The 22,328-nt window shown below is 46.2% G+C and overlaps 1 protein-coding gene across 1 annotated transcript in view; it reads right to left on the bottom strand.

Annotated features, from left to right (window-relative positions):
- The window catches only part of LOC119187769 (solute carrier family 22 member 6-B), a 61,936-nt gene that overhangs the window by 4,235 nt on the left and 35,373 nt on the right, over window positions 1-22,328 (bottom strand). The window contains exons 7-9 of the mRNA XM_037435846.2: window positions 19,627-19,724; window positions 15,261-15,475; window positions 1,118-1,299 (exon numbers count right to left, since the gene is read on the bottom strand). Coding sequence (XP_037291743.2) covers window positions 1,118-1,299; window positions 15,261-15,475; window positions 19,627-19,724 — 495 coding nt within the window. The remainder of the gene's footprint in view (window positions 1-1,117; window positions 1,300-15,260; window positions 15,476-19,626; window positions 19,725-22,328) is intronic.

Genomic DNA, 22,328 nt, shown 5'->3' on the forward strand with positions numbered 1-22,328 from the left:
TAGGGGGAGACAAAGGTGGGCAGATGAGATTAGGAAGTTTGCGGGTATAAAGAAGGAGCAGCAAGCTGAACACCGAGTTGTCTGGCGGGGCATGGGAGAGGCCTTTGTCCTACAGTAGACGTAGTCAGTATTATGATGACGACGACGACGACCATGATATGTCAATAATGAAGCAAAGGGCGGTGGCTCAGCTATCGCTATGTCTACATCAAGCACAAGGAATGAATAACAGGTGTTGAATATTCATCACGTTAGACAGATGATGAGTATTCACTTATTTTCTTCCTTAATATGCAAACGTTTAAGTACAACGTTTTCAAAGTTCGCACCTATGCTGCACCATGCGTTCCAGTCGGTGTTACCGTCTTTTCGATATTTTTTTTAGTAGCGACATTTTGTAACTATGAGATTGTTTTCTTGGCGTCTCTCATAATCATATGGTGGTTTTGGGACGTTAAACCCCACATGTCAAACGAGTGTTTTCTTCAATAGTGTTTCGCAATAGGGAAGTACAAGGCTTGTGTGAATTTTGTTTCAAGCGGTGCAAATCCAGGGGTGCTCCCCGCTGCGGTGACATGCGACTTGTACAATTTTAATTTTAATTGGTTAAGATTGCCACAGAAAAAGCCAGTTCAGACGCTTTGACGCTGTGCCACAGTTGAGAATATGCAACTGTCGCGTGCGTACCATCGGTGCCATTATGCAATACTCTGTGAGGCCCACGCCACTTATTTCGATATTACGGACTTTCGAATTGCGTAGATCACACCGATTTTATCGGCTCTTCAAGAGCTTATGCCAACTGACGTACACCAATACAGATGAAACCTAAGCATGAGATTTTTCAAAGGAGCCTTCAGGCTGGCGAGACATGTTTAACAAGTTTTTATCTAAGGTAGTAATTATGGCTCGAATGCCTAACCATTGCACTGTTACAAATAAGGTACCTTAGAATAGAGCAAATGTTACTGCGCTGCATAAGTTAGCCAGTTATGTGCAACAAAATTTACTGACAGGTGTATTCTGTCAGTCCCAATATACACTCATTTCATGCTGTCTCTGCAGTGTATAGGAAGTAATTTTCAATCCAAGACTAATCTTCATGCAAAGTACTCACAGGCTGATTAAGAAATGGCTGGATGACACCTCCGACTCCAAATATGGTCTGAGCAACTCCGGTAGCAAGAGCCCGGACATTGGTGGGAAACACCTCGCTCAGGTAGATTATGTTGATGTTAATCACATTACCAATGCAGAGCCGACCGGCAAGCATTAGTATACTTTCCGTGATGTTGTACTCTGGTGAGAGACAGAACATATTTCAAGCAAGAGCATCAATCAAGAGACAGAAACCGCAAATGGCATCCCTGAAATCTGAACATTACTCGCTCTAAATTATACGCCTTGTCGCTCACAATGTGCGAACTTCAAATTTATTCAAACTTGTCAGCTAAAACTTATTTATATAGTGTTTAGTTCCGCTAGTTTTTCAGTTATATACTGTGAAATCGGCCAAAACTAACTATTGTGCGCAGCAGCCTCTTTCGTTGCCTCTCAGCGTTAAACTATAGAACGAAGTTACAAAAAATTGCATCATGAACATGTGCTTTGTGGGCATGCACTTGTACTCACCGTTTTTGAAGCTTTATATAGTCGTATGGCATAGATACAAGAACTGCCACTCATGCATGATAGCTATAGATTTGGCCGACTGTACATACCTTACAGACGAGTAGCGGGTGTTACTCGTGAACTTTTATTTAATCAACTTCAGCATCACAATAAGGCTTACGTAGGCTTTCATTTATACTCACGCCGACCCAGACAATTTTGCACCAGCGCTTATAAACCAAAAAAATATTTATTGATCAAAGGGCGGGGGTGGGGAGTGGCATGCCTTTTCCTCTACCTGCGGAGACTACTTACGAGAATTGACAAAAATATATCATGCGAGTCATCTCTTTGAAAAAAAAATGACCTTACTGGATTACAACCCCTATCTCATATTTGAAGGTGTGAGATCAAAAGGCGTGAAGTAGAAAACCGATTACGCGAGATATTTGTAAGTAAGAGCATTGAAAGAAATATAAGCAATAGGACAATATTATAATTACTGCTAGGGTTTCCCTTCCCCAAACCATCAAACCATTGTTTAAATAAGGGGACACGGCGCATATACCTTGTTGAAGCATTGGCGCCAGCGTGCTTTCTATTCCGCGAACACACACAGACACACACACACACTATATATATATATATATATATATATATATATATATATATATATATATATATATATATATATATATATATATATATATATATATATACTCCATCTGGCCATCGCTTCAAAGGTGGCATCTTTCAGAGGTCTTGAACTCTGGCTCATCGCAGGTAGAAGTAATGCCTCTGGCGGGCTGCATTTGCGGCCTCGAAGAGGCTGATCACGGCTGTGCAGTCTTTTGTTTTGGCTCGCTGAACTGCCAACGCTGCCTCTGGCAGTCGGCCTTGGCTGGTGCATGCTGGAAGGTGTCTTGACACGGAGGAAGGAAAGGTAAGGAGAGGACATGCCCAGCCGGCGCAGGGCGTAAAAAATGTGGCGGAAATGACATCATGGCGGCCATATTCACCAGGCACAATGGCGGCATTGCTATGGTTACGTGTTGCGCAGTGGAGCTGGTCTAGCAGTGAGCGGCCGCGGCTGGCGGCGGAATATGTGCCTTCCCAGGTCTCGTGCTAATCCGTGGCAGACAAAATCTGGGCTCTGTGCCGTGTTATTGGTTACGCAGTGTTCTGCTGGCAGTTACATTACTCTTAGCAACGTTTACAAATCTCTTTGTCCATCACGGGGTTTTAACAGTGCGTAGAACAAGTGCATATTCATGTGTCGTGCGGCGGATGATGCGGATGAAGCAGTTAGTGCTCAGCGACGTTGCGTTGGGCACCATGACGAAGCTGAATGAAGACGAACGCCTTGCAGGTCAGTGACGGTTGAGCAGTGCTCCTGCTTGTGACAACGGACGACGCTGTTGAGCCCAGCAAGACGCCGTGAGGACCATGTGCACATACGTAGTTTCGTGTTGTGTGTGTACAGTAACAACTTGCATGTGCGTATTAAAACACCTTTTCTGTTCCGCTTGGTACACTCTCCACCAGCATTGCATGTAATCTCAACGTAACAGCAACCACGTTCAACTGTCACTAGCACCGTGCTCAAAGTCACCACGGTCACAGAATGCTGACGCCGGTGAGTTTCACGCGGAACACGGACACAGTGGCAGGACGCTGCGTCGGCCGCGTGGCGGAATGCAACCGTAGAAGGCGCACGACGGATCGTGTTGTCTGTACAGTTGCTGAATTAATGACGTGAAAGCACTCGCCGTTGTCAGTGCATCTAGCGCACGTTCTCTCGTAGTTGCTTCGTTGTCGGCAAGCTGTTACTCCCTGTTATTACTCGGACGAAGCGATTTCGCTGAAGGTGGGTCGCTGGCTCAGAGGGATGAGCCCAGTTCCATTAGTTTCGGATCGTCACGACACACGCGCTGCGCAGCCCACGTGCTTTCCGAGCCGGAGAGGGAGTCGCGCCTTCTGCTTCGCATTCATATGTAAACAAGAGAGCAGAATTTGCCTAGTCAATATGGCCGACTTCCGGCTTCATCGCGGCTTCACAACGAGTGACGTCAGGGCCTCTCCTTACTTTTCCTTCTTCCATGTGTCTTGATAAGAAACCTTCAAAGAGGTAGGGAGGGTGGCACTGGCTGCATCGCTGCGGCCGTTGTCGGTGACAGGGGAACATTTAGTGGGAAGCTGCCAAACGTACATCTGACTGTGGGCTTAGGGTGTGTCTCGGAGTCAGTGACGGACGTCGCATGCCTGAAGAAGGTTGCCTCAACGGCATCCGTGAAGGCACACCACGTGTTTTGGCTGGCCTGTCTAGCTCTGGCTTCTTCCAAGATAGTCGAAGTCCTGTCAACAGGCTCTAGCATTATGGAGAGAGCAACTTTTATACACTTGTGCATGAGAGTCTTGTCACTCAACCGGATGTGATTGGGTGTGCGTTCGGTCAAGAAATGCCGTCGAATCAGAAGTAGTGGCTCCGGTGGGTTTGCGAGTATAGTAGTGCGGGCCATGTGTCCTTCCGGTACCTTCGCGCAGACACCAGCACCCCTTGTGCCCGGAGGGTCCTTCGCGAAGGTAGTCGTCTCTGGCAACGTGGCAGAATTCAAGCTCTGTGGTGAAAAAACCAGCTCGCGGCCGGGGCAGCAATCTGCGCGGCGGCCTGCGTTGCTCTCGTGGGGGTGGCTACGGGTATGTATAGTGCCGAGGTTGTCACGTGAATTTCATCCCGAGCTCAACGATGGTTGCCTTGGGCTTCGCGGGTGCTTTCACTGCTGGGGCGCCAAGCACGAGAGCAGCTGTGTATGCTCCAGCGATGGTGAATCTGGTGCCAGATTCTCCAACTGCGCTGGAAATCGACTGATCTTGGCCTCTCTCAGTGATGTTACGACGTCGAGTACTGGCGCCGAGGAGCCGAGCACATGCTACATGCTAGCCGCGCACGCGCCCATGTACGAGCCCCGCTATGTCTTCATCGCATTATATATATATATATATATATATATATATATATATATATATATATATATATATATATATATATATATATATATATATATATATATATTGTGAGACCACGTCCGGTACGGCAGCAACCAGGTTATGTTTTTTTAATCCAGACGCACGAGCCAGAGAGCCAGCCCGCGTGACATACGATGATGATCACTACAATGGTTTTGTCGTACAGATGAAGATGAAGTACATAGTCAGCGCTCACACTATTTCCCCCCTTCGCGAAAGAGGGCAGCAAGTTAGAAAGGGTTGGGACACTGAATATGTTGTTTGAGTCGTGAGACGTGGGCGATCTCGGTGTGGCCGCGACGGTGATCAGGAGCCGCGTTGACAGGGGCAACGCGATAGTTGACTTCAGATGTTCGTTCCAGGATGGTGTATGGACCGAGATATCGTTGGAATTTTTCGCAGAGCCCAGGTACACGAACAGGTGTCCACAAAAGGACTTCGTCGCCTGGGCGGAACACAACAACTCGACGCTACGCATCAATGTCGATTTTTCTCTTGTCCTGAATGGTAGCAGTGTTGGCGCGGGCGATTTCACGGCAGCGGGCGACGTGAGCGGCGAACTCTTCCGGGAGAGATGAAGATGGATGGGAAGATGTGGACAAAAAGGTGGTGTCCAGAACAAAAGTCGGCACACGGCCATACACGAGAAAAAAGGGCTGAAATTCGTCGTACGCTGTATGGCAGTGTTATATGCGAACGTGACGGAAGGAAGTATTGTGTCCCAGTTTTTGTGATCCGGTTGCACGTACATAGAGATCATGTCGGACAAAGTTCGGTGAAAACACTCAGTCAGACCATTAGTTTTTGGATGATACGCTGACGTGGTCTTGTGAATGGTGTTAGACGCCTGTAAGACTTCAGCAAGGACATGTGAAAGAAATGTCTTGCCACGGTCACTAAGGTGCACACGCGGTGCGCCATGTCGTAAAATAATGGCGCGAAGGAAAAAATCGGCTACTTCAGAGGTAGCACCAGATGAAAGAGCTGCCGTCTTCGCGTAGCGAGTAAGGTGGTCTACGGCAGTAACAATCCAACGATGACCGGCTGGCGTAAGCGGGAGAGGTCCGTATAAGTCTATGCCCACAAAATCAAAGGGAGTGGACGGGCACGGCAGTGGTTGCAATGGCCCCGCGGGAAGAGACGTGGTACGTTTTCGGTGCTGGCATGTCGCGCAGGAAGCGACGTACTTGGCGACAGAAGTGGAGAGGCCAGGCCAAAAGCAGCGAGTTTTGAGGCGGTCGTAGGTCTTGTGGAACCCTAAGTGGCCAGCTGTCGCATCGTCATGAAACGCTTGTAGAACTTCCAGACGAAGTGAGCGAGGAATGACGGGAACCCATTGGTTACCGAGAGGATGGTAAATTTGCCGACATAATGTTCCCTCTTGAAACGGGCAAGTTGTCTTAGGCGGCTGTTTGGAGCACGCGATAAGCCAGTGAGCCGATCGATGATTGTGCGGCAGTAGGTGTCGGCATGTTGGAGCGAGGCGAGATCTGTGGACGAAAGAAGGTCCGCCGAGGCAACTAACGGTTTCGAAGCAGCAGCCGTCTGTTTGGTCACTATGGTGGGCGGTGACGAACAGATGGAAGGTGACACTTCGGCGCTTTGCGAGAGCGGGCAACGTGACGAAGCGTCGGCATCTTGGTGCTCTCGACCCGACCTATACGTGACGCTGTAGTCATACTCTTGCAATCGTAGTACCCAACGGCCAAGGTGTCCGGACAAATTTTTGAGAGACGATAACCAACACAGAGCATGATGGTCAGTCGTTATTGTGAAAGGCCGACCGTATAAGTGAAGGCGAAATTTTTGTACGGACCACACAATGGCGAGACATTCTTTCTCAGTGATGCTGTAGTTTCGCTCAGCAGGTGACAGAGTACGGCTCGCGTAGGCCACGACTTGTTTTTCGGAAGCGTGGTTCCACTGAAGAAGGACAGCACCGATGCCAAGTCCACTTGCGTCAGTGTGTAGCACAGTAGGTGCTGCAGGGTCGAAATGGCGAAGCACTGGCCGTGATGTGAGGCATCGCTTGAGGGTGTGAAAAGCGGCTTCGCAGTCATCCGACCAGACAAAGGGTGCGCTTGTGGTCAGAATTTTTGTGCAGAGGAGCCGCAATAGTAGCGAAATCACGTACAAAGCGGCGGAAATACGACGCTAAGCCAAGGAAGCTGCAGAGGTCTTTCTGTGTGGTTGGTGTAGGAAAGTGTAGTACCGCGACAACTTTGTCGGGATCGGGCTCAACGCCATGTTTACCGACGACGTGACCTAATACCTTGATGCTGTGACTGGCAAACCAACACTTCTTAGTGTTGAGCTGGAGACTGGCCTTAGCTAAACACGTGAGGACTTCGTCTAGCCGTTCCAGGTGCTGTGAGAAGCTGGACGAAAAGATGAGAATGTCGTCCAGGTAGCAAAGGCAGGTATTTCATTTTAATCCCCGCAGTACCATGTCTATCATCCGTTCGAATGTGGCTGGGGCATTGCACAGGCTTAAAGGCATCACATTGAATTCAAAGAGCCCATCTGGCATAGCAAACGCAGTCTTCTCTTTATCAGACTCGTGCATTGGAATCTGCCAATAACCGGAGTGCAAGTCAAGACTTGAAAAGTACTCGGCACCTTGTAAAGTATCAAGAGCGTCGTCAATGCGAGGCATTGGGTAGACGTCCTTACGAGTGATTTTGTTGAGTGATCTGTAATGAATGCAAAACCGTACCGAGCCATCCTTTTTTTTTCACTAGTACGACAGGAGAAGACCATGCGCTTGTCGAAGGCCTGATGACGTTGCGCGCAAGCATGTCGTTGACTTGTTCTTCTATAAGCTGGCGTTCAGAAGCCGACACACGGTAAGGGCGGCGGCGAATCACACGGGATCCGTCGGTGTCGATACGATGGGTGGTCACTGTTGTTTGACCCAGACCTTCCAAACAAACGTCAAAGCAAGTTTTGGGCTTCATTAATAACGCTAGCAAGGCATCAGTTTACGTTGGGTTGAGATGTTCATACAAAGTGGCCTTGAGAGCAGGCAATGCATCTTCCGCTGGCATACACTTTGAGAATGACGAAGCAGATGAACCAGTGACGACACAAAGCGGTGCTTCTTCGGTAATGCTGGCAACAGTCGTCCCCTCTGGCAAAAGAAGTGGTTCTGGCGTCGTGTTGCAGGCCGTGATGCTTGCATAACCACGGGAGAACCGCACTGAACAAGATGCGATGGTGATCCCTCGAAAAATGCAGCGCTGGCAAGGAACAACCACAGCGTCACCATCTAGAATGTCTTGTGACTTGATCGTAAGGACACGTTCTTGTCCGGGAGGCAGGAGGAAATCCGCAGCTGTCACAAGGTTGGGCGACGAAAGGTCGGCAGCAGAAGAAAGCTCAGGGTCCGTAATACGAATGAGGGGCCGACCACGCGAAATTACAGCAGACGCCGCTGACAAGAAGTCCCAGCCTAAGATTATCTGATGAGCGCACGAAGACAGCAGAGGCAATTGTATGTGTTGACGAATTCCATCGATGAGAACACGAGCAGTGCACAACCCGGTCGGGCAAATTGGACTGTCATTAGCGCCGCATAACATGGGACCGGCATAAGGAGTTTGCACTTTACGCAGGCGAAAACACAATTCACAATCAATTACTGAAATTGTGGCTCCAGTGTCTATAAGGGCGTCAACAAAAACACGTTCCACACAAACAGGCAGTAAATTAGCTGGACGAGACGGAGGAGTTGTAACGTTCCGACAACAAGCAGTTTCCCCTCCAAAAACTGCACCTTCTAGTTTTCCTAGTCCAAAGAGATCGGCGCGGGACGCAGGGGTGAAGACGTAAGCCGAAACGGTGACGGAGAACGGCGGCGAGATGAACGAGAAGGATGAGGCCCAGCATGAGACCGTGGAGGGGAGGGCGGCTGACGGGAGGTGGATGGATACGGTGCGGGATTGTACTCATCGGGTCTCGGGACAAAGTCTCTCTCGTAAGCTGAGTAATCAAGTCGTTCGTCCTGCTGACGGCGGCGGCAGAAACGGGATATATGACCCCTTATGCCACAGTAGAAGCAGATGCGGCGCGGAGGACGCCATGTAGAATAGTGGCGTGGCCTTGGCACTTGCGTTGTCATCGCAGCCACATGATCGCATCTGACGTCCGCAGGCACGGTTGGAACTGGTGCTGGGGCCCGCGATGCAACTTCTGCGTACGAAGGCACTGGGAAGCGCACAGGAGAGGGGGCATGTGCAGCGCTTGTCATTGATGCCAGTTCGTCCTTGATTATCTCACGCAGGTTGGGAAGAGGTGTGCGGACAGACGCAATGGTTGGGTTGTCCGGAATAAGGCCGTGAAGTTCTCTGACATTGGTGCGGATAAGGGCCCGCAATTTATGCTCTTTGGTAAAGCGAGCGTCGCAGGAGGCGTGTGGAAGACGCATGGAATGAAGCGCGTCGAGGCGTTGGCATGTAGCGATGACGTCCCAGATGGTAGTCGGATTCTGGATCACGAGAGCATTGAAGGCCACAGAGTTGATTCCTTTCAGTAGATGTCGGATGCCATCGGCCTCCGTCATGTAATTTTGTGCTCGGCGACAGAGAGCCAGAATATCTTCAATGTAGGACGTATACGATTCGTCGTCCCCCTGGATGCGGGTTGCGAGCTTCTGTTTCGCTACTGCAGAGCATCCTGCAGACGTGCCAATTACCTGACGAAGATGGCCCGTGAATGCTGACCAATTGGATAAGTCACTTTCGTGGTTGTAATACCAGGTTTTAGCGACGCCATCGAGGTAAAAAGGAACGTAGCGCAGTTTGTGCGCCTCGTCCCAATAATTACTAACGCTGGTTCGATCATAACTGTCCAGCCATTCTTCGACGTCTTCGTTGCGAAGGCCGGAAAATACTGGAGTGTCTCGATGAGAGGTACTCACGGTGTAGTGAAGCCTAAGTTTCTGAGAAGGGGCGGTTGCAGCAGCGGACGCGTTGGGTTCTGCCATCGCTGTTGCTTGAGGGCACAACCGTCGACCAGACTGGAGCTCCAGGGGTGACGGGTAGAGCAGGAGGACGTGGCAACCAAAGCACGCTCCACCACTTATGAGACACGTCTGGCACGGCAGCAACCAGGTTATCTTTTTTTAATCCAAACGCACGAGCCAGAGAGCCAGCCCGCGTGACATACGATAATGATCACTACAATGGTTTTGTCATACAGATGAAGATGATCGAAGTACATAGTCAGCGCTCACAATATATATACAGAGGGTGTTTTTCAAAGCAATATAGATTTGTCGTTAAAGAACTATAATAGGCAGGCACTTCTCGTCTTCACAGCCAATTCCTTGACCAAATCGTAAAGAATTTGCCACTGATTAGATTACTTAGGAGTGATTAATTGATAGAAATAATGAAAATAACTTTATAATGTAAGTTTTTGGATGGTTGTTTATATGGCGAAGTTATTCTACGTTATAGATAATGGCGAGTTTAAGTTTTTGAATATGGAATATCTCACGTGTGGTTTCAGAGATTCGTGATCGAATAACCAAACCGCGGTGCCAGAGAAACCGTAACTAAAGGTTCTGTGCACACCGGCGACTAGCAGCGGTCGCGCGACCATTTGTGACTGGTCGCAAACAGTCGCGAACGGTCGCAAAGTGACTGCTTTGGCTAGTCGCTTCCTGACCGATTTTTCAGTCACCCGACTGCAGTCGCAAAGCTGCTTGAACCAATCAGTTATGCTCAATTTTTTGAGTTTTTTTGTTTTTTCAACGCTTTGCGAGAACGGACGAAAACAATAAATGCGGCACGCTCGGTTCGCTCCGTTCACTCATTGATTGATTTGTCGGGTTTAACGTCCCAAAACCACTATTTGATTATGAGAGACGCCGTAGTGGAGGGCTTCGGAAATTTTGACTACCTGGGGTTCTTTAACGTGCACCCAAATCTGAGTACACGGGCCTACAACATTTCCGCCTCCATCGGAAATGCAGCCGCCGCAGCCGGGAATTGAACCCGCGACCTGCGGGTCAGAAGCCGAGTACCTTAGCCACTAGACCACCGCGGCGGGGCGCTCCGTTCACTCAGCTGGTGGCGATTAACTGATCGGCGCTGGTCTCCAGAGTTCTCGCTGATAACGGCACGCTGACGTGACTACAGTTTTGAAACTTCCGGTCGCTCGCTTGCAGCCTCTGCCAGTGTGGACATCAGTCACTTTTTAGTCGCCAGTCGCGAATGTTCGCGTAACCACTGCAAGTCGCCGGCGGGCACCTGCATTAACGCACCGGGTGCGCTGCAACTAACCGAGTGTGTGAAAACTAACGCGCTTGATGCGTTACTTTTGGTTTCTCTGCCACTGTGGTCTGGAAATCCAGCGATGGATCTCTGAAACCACGCGTAAAATTTTAAATTTTTAAAAACTGGGCTCAACATAATTGGGGACGTAGAACAACTTCACCATATATACACCAACCCTAAAATTCATGATAAAAAGGTACTTCAAATATTTTTATTATATATTATCCTTTCTAAGTTCTATAATTAGTGGCGAAATCTTTCCACCTTAGGCAGAAATGGGCTGTGAAGACGATAAGTGCCTACCCATTATAAATTAAGGGTAAATCTGTATCGCTTAAAAGACACAGGGCTGATATATTCAACGAAAAATTTCACGAGGCTCTTCGCTACCGCATGGCAGGAGGGGATTGAAGTTGCGATGGTTTTCTCCTTATTGAATCATACTTGTGAAGCGCAGTGTTCTAAAATTCCTGTTGCTACCCTGAAATTTCAGGTGCATAAATGCATCATAGACGAGCGAGTAAAGTTGAGTGCGTGTTGAGTAAGGAAGCACAGCCGTTTGTTGACCATTTTGCACGCGTGATCAACCTTGACTGTCACTAGTGACTGTACCCTGTGACAGTGGTATAAATGGTGAGTAATACTTATACTAGGATAGGATTTTGAGGGACACTATAGTGGAGGGCGCTGGAAAATTGGACCATCTGGCATTCTTCTACGTGCTCATAAACCTATGAAGTACATGGGCCTCTATCATTTCATCATCATGAAAATGCGACTGCCACGCCCGGCATTCAATCAAGTGGCGTTCGGTTCAGAAGTAGAGCACTATAACCTCGACACCCTTGCATCGAGCGCCGTTAAAAGTTGAAATCTCGTTCAGTGGTACGTAAGCAATTTAGAACAATAGTGACAGGAATATGAAAGGAAGATGGCAGAGATATGCAAAATCGTTATATTTGAAGCTTAACACGCGTGTATATAGCACGCATAACTGAAATCAAAGTGCATGATTAGACGACTTCCGGCATTAGGAGTTGAACCTACAGGTCCTACATTATGTCCGTGCCACTTGAACGACGGAAACGTTCTTGAGCTTTTGCCTGAATATCATCCATGGGAGTTAACTAGTAACTTCGCGTCATCGCTACGCAAGTCACTTCCCTTTCAACCATGTTTTTCATCCTGGCTTCAGTTTTATTTGCTTAATGGTAAGAAATGGACCTGGACCGCCAGCCTTGGCACTGCATGCAAGTCGTTCGTGAAAAGCCCATGTTCATTCACCACTGCTGCTTTGCGAAGACCAGAAAAATTTTTGGAATATGAATCAGTATGCGTATTGTGAAAATTTGACTATAGCTTTGCCAGAATAAAGAAAGAGGCAATGTTGAGCATTTTAATCATATCTAACTACGGAAACATCCCCATGAATTGATATACCGTTTACGCACAACATATTCGTCTTATAGTGTTATTCCGGGTGAGGGGGGGGATAAGGATTAATTTTTTTTTTCTTTCCAGACACTGTGGGAATTGAGGCTATCCCGCCGCCTTTGCGCGGACTTTGCCACCTCTTTCTGTCGTTCTCATGTCCTGACACAAGTCTCCTCCGCGGTCTGCCACGCTGGGGGACAGGGCAGTGACTTAGGCCCTCTCACACTGTAGAGGATGTCGACTTTGGCACCGTGTGCGGAATCTTTTGGGGCGTTTCGTGTGCGCACGTCGGGAGCGAGAGAGAACCTCTCCGGGACAACATGGAATAAGCACGCATTTCTTTCCCGTCTGTCGGCTCCCTTTGTTTGGGGCTCGTTCGGCGCCTTGACCCCACAGCGAACGCTTACTTTTTGTCGCCCCTTCTGAACGCTAGGCTGAAGAGCGGTGTGGTGTCCTAGTGCGTGATCACACTAAGCCGACCCGTACCTCTCGGAAGCCAACGCGAGTGGAGTTTTTGCATCGCTCATAAATGAACAGACTCTAAACGAAAAGCTCCCCATAGGGTTCATGCATTAAAACCCATAACCACTCGGGTGCCGCCATGATGGAACGATACTCGGCTTTCGGGTGACGTTCACTAGGAGTCACCACTGCAGGCTGCAATTACACCCGGAATTTTATCTGTTTCGTGAATTTCTGTTATATCGCATTAGGAGACTGCCACATGAAGTCGAGTTTTTGGCTCCTGGAAACAACAACAACAGGAAAAAAACCAACAACACGGACGCTGATTCACCCGGCACGTAAGCAAGTCGGCGCAATCAGCCGCCCGCCGCATCACCACGCTCTCAACGCTACAAGAATAGGGGTGCCATCTATTGAAGAAACCTGCGAACGCGTCTCTTCGTGCTCAGTAAATTGGATAAATGGTCATTGTATCTTTCTTAAAAGTAATTGATATAAATTTCATACAATTTTAGTTTATTTATAATACGTGAACGTGCTTGTTTTCGATTTGTACTTCAAAAATTTGAGTTTTAAGCGTTTAAATTTAGCGCTTTTCTATAGTATTGTGGTGACAACAATGCCTACGTTATAAGAAGTCAATGCTTTTGTGATTACAGCTTTTCCGGCCTAGCTTTTCCTCTAGAGTCAGTATATTACCTCTGTTTGCTCACTCAAGTGAACGGGCCCTTTGTCCTGGCGTCACTGTGAATCACTTTTGCTCATGGAGACGTGCTCGCTACACCCTGTGCAGTACTTCTCGCCCGGGGCGTGGATAAGCCCATTTGCTTTCCCGCCAGCCCTTTTGAAAGTGCTCTGTACTACGTTTTTGATGTTGCCGCAGGCAGTAAAGTGTTGCGAACTTGAGCAGTACCATGTTCTTGCCACGCTGCTCTCGGCGCCATCGCTGTCCGAACACGCGTGTGCAGAGGCGACGGTTAACGCGTGCCATGCGGCTCGCTAAAATCAGACCCACGCTAGTGGACATAATTCTTCGGGATACGGCTACACTACACTGGCGCCAAACGTGGGGCTCGAGTGACCGAGCCCTTTGTCCTGGTGTTACCAGGAATCACTTTTGCCCACGGAGACGTGCGCGCGGCACCCTGTGTAGTACGTCTCGCCCGGGGCGTGAATAAGCCCATTTGCTTTCCTGCCACCCCTGTTGCAACGGGCTCTGTATTGCGTTTTTTTTTTCTTTTGCCGCATGCAATACAGAGTTGCGACCTTGAGCAGTACCGTGTTTCTGCCATGCTGCGCTCGGAGCCATGACTGTCCGAACACACGTGTGCCGAGGAGACTTAACACATGCCCTGCGGCTCGCTAAGACCGGACTATGCTAGTGGCCGTAATCTTTCGGGATACGGCTACACTACAACACTAGTTGAGCCTAAGAAACTAAGTGGTTACCAGACAGTGGGATTTAAGACACTGGATTTCTAGGACAGCTTTCGATTGACTATGACGTGATACCTGTATTCTTATAGGCGGTCACACGACATTTTACAGCGATGCATTGCGCTACATGCAAATGCTGTATACACACGTACAGTCTTTTCCGGGCGGCTTGTAAGTGCTTGCCCCGCAAAGTTAGCGCATGGTACTGACGCCACATTTAGTATTCGACGCGGTTGGAGTGTCTTATGTCAACAGCCAAAGTATGTGTGTGTGAGTTAGTTTGAAAATCCAATGTACGTGATAGTAATAGAGCTATTAATTCAGGGGCGAACCTCAAAAAAGTGACTTATTCGGCGACTCGAAACTCAGACACAAAAGTGTGGCTCAAATACGTAAAAAATATTTGACTTGTTTTAATTTGCACTAAGAATGGCAAGTTGAGTTGAATTAGAGTATGACGCCATGCTGTGCATAATAAAGAGCAGCCAACACTCTGCAGCATAGACATTCACATCGCCTTTTACAGGCCACTTATGATCGCGAATTTGGGATGCCAGTTTATACCTTTTGACGCTCCAGGCAAACAATTTTGGTTGCTACCAGGGCGCTTTTTCCGGAGGACTTGTTCCACGCTTATAATATAATGTTGCAGCGCACACCTTCGATAAGCTATAACAACTTGACATGTAGGTATGCTATATGTGCTGCATGACCTCCTACATAAATACTTGTGCCAATTACAACCCTTCAACGAGGTTAATAGCACAATACTATCTCCTAACATAATGAACAGCCTTTTCGTAAAGTTTCAGTGAGCAAGATGCTTGGAGAACCACATCTAAAGTAGCCGAACAGAGCCAAATACCATGTTGTCAGCCTATGTCGACTGCACTACTGCTGCCGAGAATGTATATCATTGAAAATGCAAATCTTCATCCTATGTCAAGATCATCGCTGTTTCGAAAATGTCTAGCAACGCCAGATAACGCTGTATTGGAGACAAACCTTTTGGTAAACAGGCGTGGAGGACGTAAGACGCCATGGTGGATACCATAAATACGATAGTTGAGCACTTTCGGGGAAGGTACCACAGGATGAACAGGCACGCAACTCCGCTCACCACCTCGATGGACCCACCGATGAGGAAGTTGTAGTACGGATTTATCGGCAGCAGCCCTGTGTCAAGTGCCAGTTGGTACCGTACAAGAGCTGTGCACAACCTGCGAGAATCGGAGAATATCGTGATTGTCAAAGCGGACTGCCGTAGGAAGAGCTTTGCATGACGCTGCCATTAATTCCAGTTAAGTTGGGAAGGTGCTATCCTCGTGAACCGATCAGACCCGTGTGGGCAGGCTGATGTAATTGGCTTTCACCTACACACGAAATACGGTGCACACAGACAGCCGACGCTTTCGTGTAGTAAGGTTGAGGGCAGGACGCGATGGAAGTGCAAGTTCACCACAATAAATAAACTGACACATAGAAAAATTGAAGAGACGAGAAAATTATCATTTTTGGAAAGTAACTACTACTATACTACTATTGCCATTTTGGGGAATTACGCCCGAAACGGTACTTCTTCCAGGAGTACCTTCTGTTTTTAAAATAGTCCTCAGTGGGGTATGCTTCCTCTTCACGGTGACCTCAAATGAACATTTAAACTCAACAGCCATTCATACGGTAATTTGGAAAAACGGCCGGAAAGTATAGTTCAAGCTCTACACCTCTTGATCTGGAGTGTTATGCTTTAACGATTACACCACGGCCGCTAGGTGGCTGAGGCATTGATTGAATGATATGTGGGGTTTAACGTCCCAAAACCACCATTTGATTATGAGAGACGCCGTAGTGGAGGGCTCCGGATATAGGTGGCTGAGGCAGTGCAGAGGAAGTATATTGGGCAGCGATGCAGTACTATATCTAAGCATTATTTCACTTCTTCCTACATGGGGAGAGTCGTGCGTTAATTCCATTAGCAGCCATATATCGTACGCCTATGAAACGAGAAATGTCAAATCTTTAGCATGAATAAGCATGGGACAGTAGTACATGTGTAGCACAAGCAACAGAACGCACTAAATTTGTGCGCCAACTTTGTACGACGCGTTGCTTAGTTCAATACCCACCTACTTCTATTCGTTTCTAGACCAACTTATGTTCCAAGAAATGTCTGTGTATGAGGAGAGCATTGCGCTACTGAGAGTGCATCTTTGATTTCCGGCCATGGTGACCACATTTAGGCGGGGCTAAGCGTGTAAACATGGATTTAGGCCCCACGGTCAGGTAGGCTACAGCGTTTCATACTTGGCACGTGAAATCGCAGAATAGTGGTTCTGGTGAGTACAAATGGTTAGCCTATGTTCGCGTATTGTCTACACTAACAACAATAAGGTTGCCTGCTTTCTTTTTTCGACTCCTGACATTTCCATGTATACAACTGAAAATGTTAACTCTCGGAGACTCGCACTTTCCACTATAGTCCAAAGAACTCACATTATCTTTTACATCAAAATATTTTCGAATACGACAGTGTTTTTAACGACAATGTGTTGTAAACTTTACAGCTTCATGAAACAAAAATATCCGGGATTCTTCATATATTAACATGGGGCTATGCCAAACACCCCAGGAAGTTGGCTTTCTCTCACAAATATTTTCGTCACGTAAGGGGGCTTTTCCGCACGCTTTGGAAGAAAGGAGTGATTAGGAAGGTGGCGCCACGCAGCGCTAGTAGAAACACGCTCGCCGTCGTGTTTCTCCCATGATTACTTGTCGCGGCAGTCTTGCGGGGTCGCCGTTCATCAACGCAACGGCTGCCGCAAAAGGGGACTATCTGGCTGTTCCCCGCACAGCTGGTGATAAATTCACAGTCGAATATCGAGAAAATGAGTGACATCGCCGCTGCTTACAGCATGCAAAGAACCACAAAGAGTGTCATATTGAAAAAAATTGGGGCTGCCTCACACAAGGGGTGTCTTGCGTGAAGAAACAAGTCAGCTTTGTTTTTTTTTTTTTTGCTCCTCTTTGTTTAGCACAAGTTTTCTTATGCCGGGGTCAACCACGGCTCTGCTGCCCAAGGTTGCCACTGACTTTTGAGGGAAATTTTTTAAACGACGAGTGAAAAGTTTTCTAAATTCGCCAAAAAATTTTCCACTCTACTTGTGTGGTGTGCCTAGTAATAAAAATTGCTAATATGTACAACAGCGTGAAGAAAAATACGGTCCGTAGTCACTTAAATATATTGGCCCCTTAATTTTTTCATTATATATTTGCTCTGAGCCATCACTGCCCACGGCTAGGTTTTTGAAATCGTGGTATGCATTCCGGCACTCCCATAAGCATATTCTGTCTTTCAAATACATGACCTGGCCCAGTCTTCTAATGCTATACAAATTCAATTATGAGCTTTATTAACAAACAGAATATTCATTAACATGTTTCTGCTTTTTCTTTCGTTGCTCTAAAATGACTCTAGCCGCGCCAAGCACTCATCCACAAACTTGTACATAGCAAAGTATAAGCACTCCAAACATGGCTCAAGCGAACCACGGCAGTATTTTTTTCCCGAATACTAGCGGTGAATAGCAATAATACTGATTTATTCTACCCTCCAACTATTGTTATTTATAATGTAAGAAATGCATTTCAATTGCACTGCCATTTTACGCCCTGTATTTTGCTTTTTGTGCATGAATTAAACTGACTGGCGCTTGAATTAAAATCATAGACGATTGGGTTAAACACGGTAGCACTTGGATTAAACTCACTGGCACGCGGCCTCATTGAGTTGGCGCTTGGATTAAATATGTTGGCGCTTGGATTAACTGTTTGGCACATGAATTAAATAGCTCGGCGCTCATATTACTTCAATGGCACGCCGATTATTTAGACTGGCACTTGGAGTAAAATGAGCGGGAAAATCTGTATATGCCTCCCGCAAGGGTCAGTGTTTCCCCCTTTAATATTTAATATTTTACCATGCACGATTCTCATCGTGCAAGTTTATATGTATGCCGATTATATAGCGTTGTTCGCTACAACAGTAGATATACATACCCTTTATCAAAGTCTGCAGATGTATATGAAGGCTCTAGAAACATGGTTAGAAAATGTAAACGTAACGGTGAATATCAGAAAAAGCGCAATTGTATTCTTACCTTTCTTGCTTTATCGGTAAAGAGTTATCCCGCAGGTGGAATTTTAATTATTTTGGGGTTACTTATACTAATAAAGCTCACAAAATGAAGCGCATTCAGTAACAACGTTAGTCTATTTTTTCTTTTTCTTTCTTGCGAATTATTTTATAAAGTGATTTCAAAACAAATTTTTACTTAGATTTGAATCTTATGAACAAATTCTTTTATATAGCGAGGCATCGCTCGTTTTATGGCTGATCATCCATGGTCGATTGCGCCACAATAAAAGTGACAATCAATCAATCAATCAATCAATCAAGCAATCAATCAATCAATCACTTAATCAATAAATCAATCAATCAATCAATCAATCAATCAATCAGTTTTTACATTAGTAGAGCAGTAACTTTCTTCCCTACGTGCTTCGCCCCACTGTTTTTTTCTTTTTCTTTAAAAAAATAATTACCCTTTTGTGGGTTTATGGACAATACCGACCTTATCTATCTCGACTCTAAAAAACAACTCGACTAGCTATCTTGGTTCATTCTGCCCTTGCTCTTTCCAACAAAACCTTATACGCCGCACAAAATTCGCATACAATGAAAATTGCTACACTTGATCCCTTGTGGAATAAAAGCGCCTGTTAAAAAAACGTTTAGTTGATATAGTCTTCTTAAATTGGTTTAATAGACTCAGGTAAAGCTGTCCGGTTGTATAAAAGTTCTAAACAGCGAACTGCTTTGTTTTCGATTACTCCCAAAGAACGAAATCCCGAAAGAGCAACCTATCGAGACAACTGAAGTGCCCATTAATTTTCAATCACTTTCGCTAGAATACGAAAGAGGGTAAGCTTGCGCCTGCCCACCATTTTTTTTTTCACAATCGCTCCTGTCTGATAATCGTGTGACATGGTGTTTCCATGATTGTTTTCTATAACATTCACTCCTTATAGATTCAGGACGTTCACTGCACATGCGGCAAGAATTATTTTTGAGGCTGAGAACCACATGTGCAACTTACGCTTGCTGATTAAAGGGACAGTTTTAGAAGGAGATCACGTTCTGTAGAATTTTACTTGAGAGGTTTCTAAATACCAGACGCGACGCCACTTGAATGGATCTGATGGCGATAGAGGAGTATGACAAATGAATTACGTCAACGTTATGAGCCCTCACGTGCACACCCGACGCGATTAAGCCCGCATGTGAAAGAACAGGTGTGTTCAACGTACTTACTGAAATACGGCGTTGGTTGCTGTAAAATTTATCATTGTTCTTGAAGTGAACAGGGCTTTGATGCCAGCCCAGCCTTTCGCTTCCCGATTCCTGTGTTGCTGTATAGAAATTGTACATACACATCTGAATGAGCGTGAACCATTATAGCATTCTTGCATTCAGAACTTCACACGTCTTGTACTGCATCGTAACACTATTCTGTCCACAAGAAAATAGGCCATTTTGGTGTACCTTGATAAGCTCTGCGGCCACAAACATGATTCATACACTAATAAATTGTATGAACTTGTATAACAAGGAATCCGCATTTCAATGGTAATCACTTTAAAGCAAGCCGTAGTAAACAATTGAGCAGCAATACATATATTGATAAAAAATTATAGCAGTAAATACCTAAGCGGGGTTTTTAACCAATTGGACACACAAGAACTTACAGATATATCTTTTGACCGAAAATTCCATATCTACTATTACAGTAAATATAAGCGTTGTATCTGCAGCTTGTATTCAGAAAGAAAAGAAAACGTTAACCCTATATCGGTTTTGATGCCACCACGCAATGAAGCTACATAATGCGGTGAAGCACAAGTTTGTGCAGCGTGTTTCCCAAAAAAACATTTGTTTTCTGACTCACTTTTCACTCAAGTATGCTGTGATGCATATTTATTTGTGTTACCCCTAGGAGATTTTTTCATATAAGTATTAGCATAAAAAAATGATGGCTTCAACAAAACGCCCCGCGGCACTACGTAGCGCATTGCCCGAGGTTCCTCGCGGGTCGTCGTCTTATGCTAAACTCCATTCGTCGAGCAGCCTGCGGCAAGTGATGCCGCTCAAACAATGTTGACACCCTGCTGCTAAGAACTGACAGCTTTAGAACACATCGGATATTTTTTTAGAGTGGAGCATGGCCACAACCACTAAATTGGCAGATGAAAGCGAGTTACCACGGTGGAAACCTATAGATGTCGCGCGGCTCTTTCACATTCTGTGCTTTAATCTGATCAGTCAAAACCACATTTCGAGTCTTCGCTGCTGACATCATAAAAAATGTGAATCAAACTCGTGGGCCGTTCAGCGGGCCGGGGCCACCGCCAGAGCTCAAGGGCTCGTGGCCGACTCCTAGGCGGGGATATCTGCCCAGATCCCTGAACAACTCGTCGGTCTTTTTTAAAATGAAGTTGCATGTCTCTCTCTCTCTCAAACTCGTTGGAATCTGCCGACAATTGCCGTCACCGTGAGGTACGTGCACGTGATGTCGATGCCATCTTTGAAGCTACGAGCACCCGGCCCTCTCGACTTAACAGGCGCTTCAAAATTCTGTCTGTGGCGGCAAAAGTGGGCGAAAAGCGACGAAACGGGTTTTTTCATACGTTGGAGGACATCCGTTGTACGTAATCACTCCTTACGCGGCAAAACTTTATCTCCACAACCATCGATAGTGGGCTGTCGATGGATATAGGCGTGTACAGGGAAGCTGACATATTGTTGAAGTTTTATGCTTTTGCATCATCTACATTTTTGTTTAGGCTTATGTTCTCAATAAAAGAATGAGCCTTTTTATATAACGCCGAGGCTTACAAGAGCATCCAGCTTTACGTGTAAGTCAATCCTGTTACTGTCACTTAGAGTGATTCAACTTGCTTCCACAATCACATTTCCCCATTTGTGCCGGCATTTCACTTGCGGCTATTCTGATTCTATAGGATCACCGTTAAAAAAAGTCAATCTTCATAATGATTAGTCGTGATGTCGACTGAAATGAGTTGTAAAAAGCGTTTTTATTTACCATTCACAAATGAGTTCTTGTTGTACGTAATTGAACATTCATCAAGTATAAAATACCCTGAAGTTATTTCACTTGGATTGCAAACCCCAATAAGTAACTTTTGTATAATGCTGTCTCACATTATAACAAGTCTCATAGTTGGTGGTATTGTTTATGTAGAAATATTGCTTCAATTGGCACGGAATTCCAAACGACTTTGAATCGAGAAACAAGAAGGAAAAATGAACATTTTACCCGACGTCTCGTAATACCAGTTCGTGTGCGTCACGCTTATTAGTGTTAATGTAAGAGGTACAAAACTAAAAAAAAAGGAAAATAAAATAGAACACGCTGCAGAATGAAATAGCCTAACGCAAGTCTAACAAGAAAGACATGCGTTTTACAGCTATAACTTTCGAACACACCGCTAGGGAATACGTATGAATTGGTGTCGACACGCAATGCTCGGGACAACATATGCGAAACCTGGTGAACAGAGCATGTGACCAGACGAGAAGTATACGAAAACTGCGGCTGCGCGACAACACTTGATGCCAACTGGCAGTTGCGTCGGGAAACAAAAGCTTGGGAAGAACTCTAAACGATTGCCAGGTGGCAGCACCATATATCAACGGCATAGGGCTTTGTAATGCATAGCGTCGCATTTTGAGCGCAGCCTAAGAAATACTAGGGTCTTTAAAATTACGTTAAAATTTTGTGGTAAAGAAACTCACCACCTAATATTTAGGTATTGATGTGGTACCCCATATATTTGCTAATTGATCGACAATGTTTACAAGTATGAACGCAGCTACCAAAGTGGCTGGGCGATCAGCGAGTGCTTAAACTTTGAACTATGACCAGGGGGCTGAATAGTGTGACATAATACATACATACATACATACATACATACATACATACATACATACATACA

This window comes from Rhipicephalus microplus, chromosome X, assembly GCF_043290135.1.
Source record: "Rhipicephalus microplus isolate Deutch F79 chromosome X, USDA_Rmic, whole genome shotgun sequence".
In the NCBI taxonomy this organism is placed as follows: Eukaryota; Metazoa; Arthropoda; class Arachnida; order Ixodida; family Ixodidae; genus Rhipicephalus; species Rhipicephalus microplus.